The following is a 12,414-nucleotide window of genomic DNA, read 5'->3' on the forward strand; positions in this document are numbered from 1 at the left end:
AACCTCACAAGAAATATTTGAAGCATATGTTATCAAAAAGGGGGCAAAAAATGCATTAGCGTGCCCTCCACAGCCCGTGATCATAGCGAAGTTAGGTTCGTAGATAGCTGAATATCCTGACTTTTATGCTGTTGGAGAGTATGTACATGGGATGTATCGAGATTTTTTTTTCATTGTTCAAAATGTCAGCTGATCTGTCGTTTTCTTGTCTTAGTGTGGTCACATGGGTGTGAAGGTTGAAGTGTTATTTTTTGGTTCATGTTTTCCAATAAATATTTAATTGCGAGTCAGAGCTGCGGTTTGTCCTCCCTTCTCTCGTTTCCTCGTGCGCTGTGTTAAAATAAGTTCAAATAACGAAGAAAGGAGTGTTCCTTAAGCTTTAATTACAGATCATATTTTGATGTGAGCAGCATCAACCACTTTAAGGAAATGCAACAAAGAAGACTTTTTAACTAACTGAAGTATTTTAGTATGCATATTGATTCCGTTACATAAGTTTATAGACCGAAAACGTCGGGTAGTCACAATGCGGACTTTCAAGACAGCCGTAAACAGACACAGTAAAATGCTGAAATACTTTATTTTTTAACATTTTTTGAACAGAACAATATCGGCGTACAACACTCCGAGTTCACTTGCAGTAAGTTATAAGCTTGCTCCACTCATTGTGTTCCTGAGGATCAACAAATATATAAGCTATGGCACTTTGAGGTAGTGAAAACAGTGACGAAAATATACAAGTATAAATATTTAGATGCGATAGAAAACACCTATGTACAACGTTTCTCGAGACAATAACTTCAAAACAACGTAAGGTGTACGTACAGGGCGTTGACTCCTGAAGAGACAATAGGAAACCTATGTTCGGCAAACGCAAAGGCATCACAACCATGCTGCGTTTCAAGACATCTGCACGCGCAGTATCAAATAATACTGAAAATTTTGACACCAGCACGAAGCGCGTCCTCCACTCGTCCCGCGAAATGTGGATCACTTGAGCAAGATTTCGCAGCACAGCCTAATCGCATTCATGAAGCAAGTGGAAGCAGTTTGGCACAGGGGCGACGGACGCGACGGTTTCTTCTTTATGGGTGCGTTCTCTTGGATATCTTGGCCCGGGCCCCATCTGTGACCTTGACGGCAACCTGCACATGAATGAAATGAAGACCTTGTTAAACTCAAAAGCACTGACAGTTCAGTGCCAGCTCAGTGCTAGTTGCACTTCCATTACGACATAACGCGTTGACGTACCTCTGGAGAGAGATGTCAAAATGAATCCTCAAATATAAATATAATTGCATCACTGATGGCGTGCACATGTTAATAAGTTACGCTGCGAACCGCAGCATGGCGAGTGTAAAAAAATTACACTAATGATACGTTTAGAAATTAGTAAATTCGGAAGACTAGGATTGAGAGTAGTGGTGCTACTTGATTAAGATTGCATGTCAGTGCAAAACAGCAAGAGGCCACTATGTCCTCTCTTCTGCCCGCCCTGACCTTGGTGCCGTTATGCACTCTTCATCTTGTAGTAACGACTTTTAAATTCATTGTGGTGTGGCTTTTATGGTGGCATGCCTCGTTATCGCACGTAAGGCTTGTGGATCAAAATTACTTTCTTCTTTAGGATTTGTCTTTCCAATCTAGGTGACTTGAAATCTAGGTGACTATGGAGCATTGAAAATCTTCGAGTGGCTGCTACAACATACAATACCGGCTGAGCCTTCTCATTCTATAACGAGTTTGCATGCATGATTCCATTTGTGATTTGTTCATGCGTCTATGTATGTTGTGGTGATACGTTCTTGCCAGGGTATTTACATGAAGTAATTTACATGGCCACTAATTCTTCTACGCGAACAATTGCATTTCGCTTATGATCCTATATATACTTCTGTGATTAAATTATTTTCATGTAGCAATATACGAGAACGTATAAACACCCATTCACTGAAATTCAGTAATGAATTATTATTCGAGTCAGCTATACTCACGAACTACTTTGAAAACTAACAAGCTTCACTAAACAGCATTTTACCATCTTTACTTAAGGAGGTTAGTGCTTTTTGTGACAAGCAAATGGTTAACGTTTACTTAAGTAAATGAGCAGGCGTTTTTTTTACGAGTGCATATTTAGCACCCCTGCTAGTTTAGCACCATGCAAAGAACCCCGCATTTTTAAATGATATAAAAGACGACTTAGCGAAGTGTCGCGTAGAGATTCGGGGAGGCCCCACCTAGGTTATGTGGGACTGCCTCTTTGGCTGGCTACAGGAACCAATGCTTTCGAAAGTCTATGCTAGATCTAGTGTAGCTCCATCTTGTACAGCATTTCATCGCATAAGTAGTTCACACAGCACACAGTTGGCTGTGTACAAATGCTGACCTGCAGACCTTCACCATAAAGTTTCAGGCAAAGACACCCATTTGTGTAGGCAGGGGAGACAGCACTCGAAAAATGGAGGGGGGGGGGGGGCTAATACGTGGCGAGACTGCGCACAATCTAGTATACAAAGGCTTCCAGTTAACACCAGCATTACACCCACGTCAACACCCATCCCAACTTTCCCTAGAGGAGCACTTTTTTCGAGCATGCGTCCGAGTCACCGACGGTGGCACAAGCTAAACGACGCGAAGGGTGAGGAAACAGCGGCGGCTGAGTCACTACTGAAAGAGTAAAATCCCAAGGTGTAAGGTGGGTATGCCGCCCACGCAAGACGGATACCATGAAAAAGAGCCGCGGTTACGCGATGGATAGGGAAAAACTTCGGAGCAACACATGCAGTCTCTGTAAGGACAGGATTATTGTAGATGCGCTTTTTACATGTGTATCATTCTTGTAATTTGACACTCCTGTTTAAATTATGCTTCATTGTTGAATTTGAGGATCTGACTTACTAATGTGTCAAACAAGAAAAACAGCACATCGACTACAAAGTGCTCAATTTACGGAGAAAGACGAAATTCGATTTTCATTTCATTCCGTGCAAACTACGCTGTATTTCACTCCCATTCTATTCCTCCAATATTCGTCGCCATACCATCCGAATTCCATTGCGGGAGTGCGGCAGCTTGGGCTAGTTGGTATGGCATGACGATAGTTATAGCGCGAGTACAAAACGACGACACAGTGTCTTTCGTGTCCTTCTTGTCTCTGTGTCGTCGTTTTGTTCTCGCGCTATAACTATCGTCCATTCCGGGGTTGTGAAAATGTGGAATGATTTCGGATTCCTTCCAATTTCTGAGTGGCAACTCCGCAACACTACATTCTGTCGCCTTTCTGTACAATTAAAAGTGCCTGTGATAGTTATCCAGCTGATCTGTAGTTACTTCTGCTCAGAAATTTTACTTAATCAAGTCATGCTTCACAGTATCTGCAAGTGCCTAAATTAGTGGTATATTCTGGAACGACACCGAGTCATCGAGTTCAACTACAGTTCGTGTTTTTTAGCGCGCTGGTTTATGCACTGCCCTGCCTCACCAACCCAAACTTTGCCACATGAAAGGGGGATCTCACACCACACCTGTGGCACACAGCACGTCTGCCTACACTGGCTGTGGTTGAACAGTTTCCGCCTTGCTTATTGAGAGCTGTGCTGCGCATGCTCGAGGAGCAGTGATGTCACACGGCGTAAGGCTGTCGCGCCGTAGAAAGCCTGGATGCTACTAAACCTGGAGTCACGTACCACTAGTGTACTGGCACTCTGCTGGCTTGAGATTTTCCCTAGTCCGCCGGTCCGTCCATATATACCTTTGTCCGTCTGTCCCCCCGTGCGTCTGCCCTTGTGTTCCACTGCCAACTCGTCCTTCTGTCCGTCTGTCCGTCTGTCTGTCTGTCTGTCTGTCTGTCTGTCCGTCCGTCCGTCCGTCTGTCTGTCTGTCTGTCTGTCTGTCTGTCTGTCTGTCTGTCTGTCTGTCTGTCTGTCTGTCTGTCTGTCTTTCCGTGCATAGCTCACGTCATGTATATACGGCATAGCCCAACTAAGCCACTGCTAACTTTTTAGAGGCGAAGCTCCTTATGGCGTGGCTTGTGCGTCCCTCGTAGTACGTAACCACCAGTGGCACATACCCGAAATAGCGCTCCTTACGATTTTGACCTCCAAGGTGGTTTCGGTGAAGGATTTCTTCTGTGCGTTGTTGAACAAGAAAAGATAGTGCTCAATGCACATGTTAATGTCTGCTAAAGGGGAATGAGAAACAGGAGCATTCCGCCTTTAGATGACGCGCATGCTGCGATTCCCATTAGCAGCTATTGGCATGTACGTTGAACACGATCTGACAAGAAAGGGTTGCTACGTTATACTCGCTGGGTGTAACCTCCTTGGTTTTAGAAAGGTTTAGCGAGCGTTGGGCCGCATAGTCATGAATACAGTGAACTAGTATATACCATGAACTCGATGTGGTTAAAGGTGGGAAGTAAACCCAAAGCGCAAGCAGTAAGAAAGTGTGCATGTGCCACCTTCCGTTTAGTCCTTGAAATGTCCGCTGGATGGCGGTGCTTCTATATGGAGAATATATGATGAAAAGATGCGAGATGGTGGTACTTGGAGTGCTGAATAGATGGACGAACGGACACACAGACAGATGCATGGATGGACACATGAACGGACGCAGGCGCGGACGCATGGACGAACGCAGGGACGGACGCACGAACAGACGCACGCACGGACGGGTGGATGGACACATGGACGGTTACACCGACGTACGCAGGAACGGACGGAAGCAAGAACGAATGGACGGACGAATGCTTCGCCCCACTCCCCATCATTTACTCCGTGGATATGCTGCCATTTTTTCTACTCCGAGTAGCAAAACGTGGCGGCGCTATTTCGCACTAGCGTGCACAAAAAAAAAATACCTCTCCACACGCTTCATTTAAGCGTGAAATTGCGTCATGTTGGTCACAACAGCGCGATTTCGCGAAGGCGCTTGTCAAATAAATGAACGCGTCCCTCCAACCACCCGTCCATCGCGCCTAAAATCGTGCTGCGGGGTTGTACCTTAAGTGAACCCTGAAACGATTTTAATGATTCTGTCAAACCACATTGGGCCGGTAGACCAAAAACCAAGGATAATTTAGAAACTGATTTGAGCTCTTTGCATAAACTGTGTAATTTATTACAACGCTTTAAAGCTGCGAATCGCTCCAGACCGCTGCAGATCGCTGCAGCTCGGCCAAGCGCATTAGCAACCACACATACACCACGCGACATGCTGTGCCCCACTGACGTCATCGTTTCCAGCTGATCTGATTGGCTGTGGAACGCGCAGCACAGACTGCCGGTATCCGATCGGCGGCTGGATTTCCGCGTATGCAGTCTCAAGCCACATCGTGGCGCAAGCGCCATGCATGAAGGTGGAGTCCCGACTGCTCGAAGGAAGGGTTGAGGGCAGTTGATGGTGAAAGGCGGAGTGGGGGTGGACGGTACTTTTTTAGTACACATAGCTCCGTTAATATTGGTGGTTTCGATATAACTCTGGTACCAATGATTTGCTCCAGTAGTGGTCTAATCAAAAATGGAATGTGAAAAAACCGTTTCAGGGGCCCTTTAACAATGGTCCTGTATGGTGTAAATGTGAGAAATAAATGTTTGTCCATCGAAAGGATTGGGGGGAATTAACAGCTTTTTGGTGTTAACTGCCCAGGGACTAACTGCTAGCCTAGATGCCGTTAGTGCCTAAATAAATGAATGATCTTAGCACTCCCATCAGTCCCCAAACGTATGAACCACAAATTATTTTAGCACCATTCTCTCTCAGAATATAGCCTCATCCTCGTCACTGTAAAGTGCGCATTCATCACGGCATCTCGCCGTGTGCATTGTTACCTGAGGTGCGCCATGAAAGATAGTCCGTGTACCGTCGAAAGTTTGGAACGTTTTAGATACGCGCCGAGTCTGGGAACACTCCACGAATCCGTTAAGTACATTATTGTACTAATAAACTTGACATGCTAACAAACAACATCATTTACAGTGAATATTTACTTTTACTAACAAATGTTTGAGTGCCTTTGAACGTACCGTACACAATTGCTTAAAATGTGCAGTGGTGCTTTTGGTACAGAAAGAGGCGAATTTCCAATATTTGGATATTGTGTGCCAAAGAGCACATTCGTTGAGTTATTGTACACGGTTCATCGTATATTGCCTTTTTAACAATTTCCTTATGAGAAATCATTCAAGCCAACGAATAAAGTACCATTCCACCCTCCTGTGCATACTGGAACTATTGGTAGGGGAAAAAAGTTTCCCTCTTCATGTTTCAATGTGTGACTTCCCTTGATTATAATTCATGTCTAATATACATGCGCTACTTAACGAGAAGATAAACTTTACCGAATAGTTCTGTCATCAGAGGCATCAAGTACTATTACCAAAGCATTGCCCTGCTATTGCCTGTTTAATTGCATCATGTTTTTTGAATAACTCTATTCTATCCATGATACTTTGTCGGCTGCTTGCGCAATTAGGCAGGCATGTCACACAATGGGTCCTGCACTAGCCAGCTAAGCACTTAGTCTAAAGATTTGGTCTTAAAATGGCTTGTTACTCAAACTTAAGAGTTACCTAAAAGAAGATGCAAGTGTCCTTTTATACACAAAAGAAGTTTTATGGCTCGTTAAATAACAGGGCAACCAATGACTCAAACTGCTCAATAATTCTTCTAGACTCCTTAGGTAAGAATTCTATTAACTGTGAAATTGCATTGTAATTTCGGGATAGCTTTGATACGGAAGAAAAAAAAATGGGCGGTTTACAATTACATGTAAGCCCTCAGTCTTGGCGAACAGACGAGGAATTATTCGTTTCGAAATAACAAGTTCAGCAGATCTTTTTATACCTTTTAGAATATATTTATGGTGTTTTTCCAAACCCAGAAATTCCAGACAACACAAATCTTGCGTTTTGCCGCAATTAAACATTTATTTAGAAATGTTTAACAATGCACTGCTGCACCACATAAGCAATTGCAGAGCGAAACGAAAAACAATATTATCTCATATTCATTTGTTTCAAAGGCAGTACTTTATTTAATGATATGAACCGTTATGTACGACAAATATCGTGCAAGACCGATAAAGAGGTGATCGCTGTTTCATACGCAGTTTCCCAGCTCGCAACATAAGCATCCCAAGTCAAATTCCTTGCCGTAAAATGTTTTGTCGGTGTTAAAACTGCAGTGAAAACATTTTTTTGTAAGCACTGTCATTGTAGCTACAAAGTATGGATTCGTAAAGGTAATATATGCGGAAAGCGGCAGACACAGGATAAAATACATTGAACCATTACAGAGTGAACCATTACCTCTTCACACAGGAAAATATACAAATATATGGGAAGTGATTCCGTGAAATCGGCTGCACGATTTAATTTACTGGACACTAGAAGCTTTTCTCGTTGTTCCACAACAGCGCTTCTTGTACGCCCATGGAGTACAGATTTGCGTCACAATGCAGCAGCTACGGTAAAACGACCTCGACCGGTACGGTAAAATCAACTCGACAGAGAAATATATCGGCGAGTGGCGAGCGAACGAGAATCGACGCGAAGCGCATACCAACTTAGTGAGCAGAAATTTTAGCTGCTTACTTATTTCCTTCATCATCTGCTCTCGGGGGACTCATGCCATGAATCTTTCAAGACCACTCTACCGGCAAAAGCCTCAGTATAGAGTAGCTTGCAGGAGAAAGTTGCGAGTGATAAAAGATGGTGAATTCCAGAAGTGCAGTCACCTCTTTACTATCGTTTTTTTTTTCTGATTCGCAAATATGACGGTGTACGTGGAGACTGTAGCCTGATTGAAATGTCATTTATGGAGACAACATATATCCAAACTACGCGAGATGACACGGTGTCAAAATTTTCCCCAGCGAGTTCAGAAGAATTCACTGAAGGGTTTGGGCGCAACCGATTTTTCTTGCTTCGGTGCATAAGCTATACTACTGTACCACGTTAACTGTACACATTACAAGACATTGTCCTCCTGTATAGTGTTTAATTTATTACTGTATACCTTGTATGACAGTCCACGCGCTCAGATGTTAGAAACGGGCACTACAACAGATTTAGTGCGGTAACGTCCCCTGCGATGGCGTCTCCCATCACTGTTGCTAGTATGCACTTTTTCATTGCTGTTCAGCAAGCTCCGAAATTCTATGAGACGTACTGCATCCGTATAAAAGCTGATAAATGCTTGAGTACCCCTTCACTATTTTTGCAAGTGAAATAAACAGCGTATTGGAAGCGACATCGCACATGCCGTATATATGCATTACTAGCACCGTCTGCGTTTGTCTTTATATCTTCATCGAGTTATGTCAGTAAACTTTTATTTGACCCACCACGGTACCGTATAGTGGCTAAAGCACTAGGCTGCTGACTCGCAGGTCACCGGATCGAATCCCGACCACGGTGGCTAAATGCTCGATGAGGTGGAAGTGCTTGAGGCCCGTGTTCTTAGAGTTAGCGGCACGTTAAAGAACATCAGGAAGTCGAAATGTTCTGTGCCCTCTTACGGCGTCTCTCATAATCATATCGTGGTTTTGGGACATCAAACACCAACAGTTATTATTCACTTTCAGTTGACGTCTAGTTCCCGTTGTGTTTTCGTGCCTGTATCGTTCTATAAGTTCCGCTGCGCTTGCTAAGATGCACAAGTCGTGTACCTTTTAAAACACGGAAAGTACTAATCGCAACAGTGACGCCTCGTATTATAACGAATGTTTTTTCGCGGTGCATGCGTAACTACCGACTACAATGAGAGATATAAGACAACACGCATTTTTACGTGACTCTGTTCTGCGGGTGAGACAAGGTGAGTGATCCAAAACTGACCGGCGCTTAAACGTTACGCTTCGCCGTAAAGCTAGAGTAGCCTTCTTCTCCGGGCCCACAGCATCTTTATATTACCGGAAGATAAAGCGGCACATGGCAACTGGCTTCATGAGTCGCAGTTATGACAAACACTTTTTTCTGTTCGTCCGCTGTTCTTGCTTCATTCAGTTTGGCAGTGCTACTGATCCACGCTGAAAGAACTGCATTAAAATTTGTGCCAGTACCACTAACTTTTTTGAGGCTCTGAAATGGTATTACTTTTTTTATTTTCTAAACACTCACCTACGCCTCTTTGTCCTAAATTTAACCTGAAGCTGTTGAAAGTTCAAGTTAGTCGCCCAACCCTTTCTTTGAACAGTTTCTTGCTGCCACTACTGATTATTCTTTGAAATTTCCTTCACTATTTATATTCATTTCATCAATTTGCAGGAATACTGGCTCTCACAATTTACAAACTTAAAGCATTCTCAGTCTAAATTTCTTTCACTTATTTACCATTGCCTATCTCTACTATTTTTATCGTAGTTTCGATATGCAACTATTACGACAATAACAGCTCAGTGGTTGCAGCTTGTAAAATTAAGGAAAATATGCATGCTAAAACTGGCACTATGAATTCAGCCCATGGAAGAGTGTACGTACCAAAGGGGACCGTCCACGAAGTCCAAACAAATGCTCAACGAAACCATAAGCAAGGGTCTGTGACTTGACTACGTCGCTGGCCACCAGGAAGCTAGTTCCCACAGAACTTCCTGTTCGTCGTCGACACCACAGGAAGCCTTCTTGGGTGAGGCACAGTGTTCCTCAAAACTGCCCGCCCGATCGACGCGGGAGGCAGGAATCCCGCACTCATTGCTGTTGCTGCTGCAGGGAGACGACGTTGATTCCACTATAGAGGGAGGTGAAGAACCCGAATAGGCACCGTCAGGAACCCTGTTCTCCTTCGGAGAACTGTACTGTTCTTCGGGGAGTGATACCGCTTGGCGTCTGGTAAGTTCCAGCAGCTTTTGCAGCTCGCGGATGTACTCAACTGCCGACCGCAGCGTTTCCACTTTGCTCAGTTTCTTCTGGCCTGTCTGGGGGACGTGCTGCCGGAGCGCGTTGAAACCATGGTTCACTAGTCTCACCCGGTTTCGCTCGCGTTCGTTCCGGCGGGCCACGGCCGCAGTGTACGGAGCCGTGGTCGCTACAAAAGATGTCATCTTCGCTGGCCGCGGGCTCGCGGGCGAGCACTGGGTGGAGTGGTGGCGACTCTCATCTTGGTGAACGATATCGTGGCGGTGATGGTGCGTGTGCTGAAAGAGCGCCACACCATCGGGCTTCATGACACCTCTCTGCAAAGGGAGTTGCGCGCGTACTGATCACCGGGAGCGCAGCATGCGGCTTCACGAGTCGAGGAGAAGGGACGGGTGAGAGGGGTGGTAGTCACGCAGGTGAGGGAGTCTTGAGACGCCGTGGGCTGGTTTTCTATTCTTGCTATTTTGTTACCTTTTGCTTGATCTTCTATTCGTCGCCATCAGCGCTCCCGCTGCTTGTTGTGGCGCACGCTTACGCACGCGACTGCTCTGCGGGGGTTAAGAGTACACCGGTCTCTCCTCCCGCCTCTCTCCACCTTTCCGCTCGCGTAGAGGAAATGGGCCGCTGCTTAGATTTGTCCAATGGCGGCGAACATCTGAAGGTTCACCCGTGACCCTCCACAATGGGGCCTCCTTTCCGTGAGGCCCGTCCCACCGCCTTCTGCGGGCTCCGTGAAGCCTTCGCTCTTGTGGCTGCTTTCGTGGGCGAGTGTTCGAGCATCTGCAGTCGCGGTTACGCGCCAACAGATGGCAGGAGGCCCCTACATACGCTCTTTACCCGAAGTGTCTTCGACGGTGGTACTCGTGCGCGGACTTGCTCGCGATTGGACAACGTGCCTCGGGCAATGTGCTACGAATAATAATGGAGACTCGCTTTGTTAAAACAAACAACCTAACAATACAGTGATTGACTGACCGCACTTATTTGGGAAAGGCATTTTATGGTCCCATATTTGGATCTTTTTTTTTCTCAAGGTAAGTCAGTTTTTTCTGAGGGATTGTATGGGAATTCCGCCAAAAAGGGTTGAAGTACTCCACTTCAAAAAAAGATTAACGGCTCCACCAAAGGAACTAATAGCACACTTCGCAAAAAAAAATTGTAGACGACGAGCCAAATTTATCCATTTCGATTGTTTTTGACAGTTTTCTTCGAGCGCGAAGCCTAACGAGGGCTAAATCCGACCACTACGACAAAAAAAATACAAAAAACGAAAGGAAAGCACGTTGAAAAAAGAACAATCTTTTGTCGTGTCTAAGGGGCGACCCTTCGCTGAATAAAACTTTAACCCATAACCTCTAACGAACGTCAGATCGCGAGCTCGACACGGTTCTGCTGCACTACGCTCGAACATGGCATTTATAAGTTTATGTTGTCATGTGATAAGTAAATTTAGTGATCTCTTTGCATTTTCTTATTTAGAAGCGCCGATTTCAGTGTCCGTGCTTGTGACTACCAAACGTACTCGGGCTTATTTTTTTATTAGAAATACTTCAAGTCAACATTGTGGCTCATGCATTATGGGCCTCACGTAAAATGAAAAATTAAATGTGCAAACAACGCAATGGGTACACACAAAAAATCAAGCGAATGATATACACCATTGTGACAATCCCTGAAAGATGGGATCATCAAAACGGGTTGTAGAAATCGTTAAAGACCATTTCCCACTTTCTACAAGCATCCCACACTCATTGCTGGACCTGTTGCACAGCGACGACGCTGACTCGAGAATGGAGAGAGGCGGAGAACACGAACAGGCACCATCAGGAACCCCGTAACACGACTGCTTTGGCAGAGAGTTCGTGTATTTAATTTGTGGTTCGCGAGATCAGAATGTCAATCCGACACGTTCTGGAGCAAAAAAAAGAGAGAGAGAAATAAGAATAGTGTAACTGATTATGGGAACGGCATTCGCACTGACTTGCAAAGCATTTTGTCATTTCTGTGAAGTAAACACCGCACTTCTGAACTGCACACTGGACAATTCGGTTTTCATCACCTGAGATTCAATTTTCGTCGCTTCGATATATTTTTGATTGGTCTTGTCCACGTCCTCCGACTACAGCCGTATTACTTCATTGAAGCTGTACCGTAAATTAGGCTACGGCTGAGTCCTTCATTTGTGGCGTTCGTAGTGACAAATTGAATATTAATATCAGAAGATAAAGAGAACCGTTTTAATTTGTTTTCTGTCGTGACTACTTCATTGAAGTTATGATTACTAAGTAAACTACACAAATACACAGCCAAAAAAAAAACGCCAGGCTTGCGCGGAGGGCACAGTACAGTCACAACGAAGGCTAGAAGAGCGGCCTCTCAGAAGTTTTTCAAAACACTCATTGGGTAACTACTGCAGCAACACTTGCTTGATACCCACTATAGAGCATTATAATAAACTTTTGGGTAGTAGACCGGCATTCGCTATTTTTCGTAACTCTTCTTAGAAGTGTGGCGTTCGCTAAACACTTGCAAAGAATTTCGTGCCAATTGTTCATGCAGT

The 12,414-nt window shown here is 44.7% G+C and overlaps 1 protein-coding gene across 1 annotated transcript; it reads right to left on the minus strand.

The window, feature by feature from the left end:
* Window positions 1-561: 561 nt before the first annotated feature.
* On the minus strand, window positions 562-10,347 carry LOC119167810 (achaete-scute homolog 2). The gene is made up of 2 exons (XM_075882320.1): window positions 9,480-10,347; window positions 562-1,145 (listed from the first exon to the last, which is right to left on the minus strand). The coding sequence occupies exon 1, from the start codon at window positions 10,160-10,162 to the stop codon at window positions 9,548-9,550; it is 615 nt and encodes a 204-aa protein (XP_075738435.1). The 5' UTR covers window positions 10,163-10,347; the 3' UTR covers window positions 562-1,145; window positions 9,480-9,547.
* Window positions 10,348-12,414: the final 2,067 nt, after the last annotated feature.

Source organism: Rhipicephalus microplus, unplaced genomic scaffold (assembly GCF_043290135.1).
Source record: "Rhipicephalus microplus isolate Deutch F79 unplaced genomic scaffold, USDA_Rmic scaffold_12, whole genome shotgun sequence".
NCBI lineage: Eukaryota > Metazoa > Arthropoda > Arachnida > Ixodida > Ixodidae > Rhipicephalus > Rhipicephalus microplus.

Excerpts from the sequence above, each read along its gene's own strand:
- LOC119167810 (XM_075882320.1), bottom strand. The coding sequence starts at position 10,162 with ATGAAGCCCGATGGTGTGGCGCTCTTTCAGCACACGCACCATCACCGC.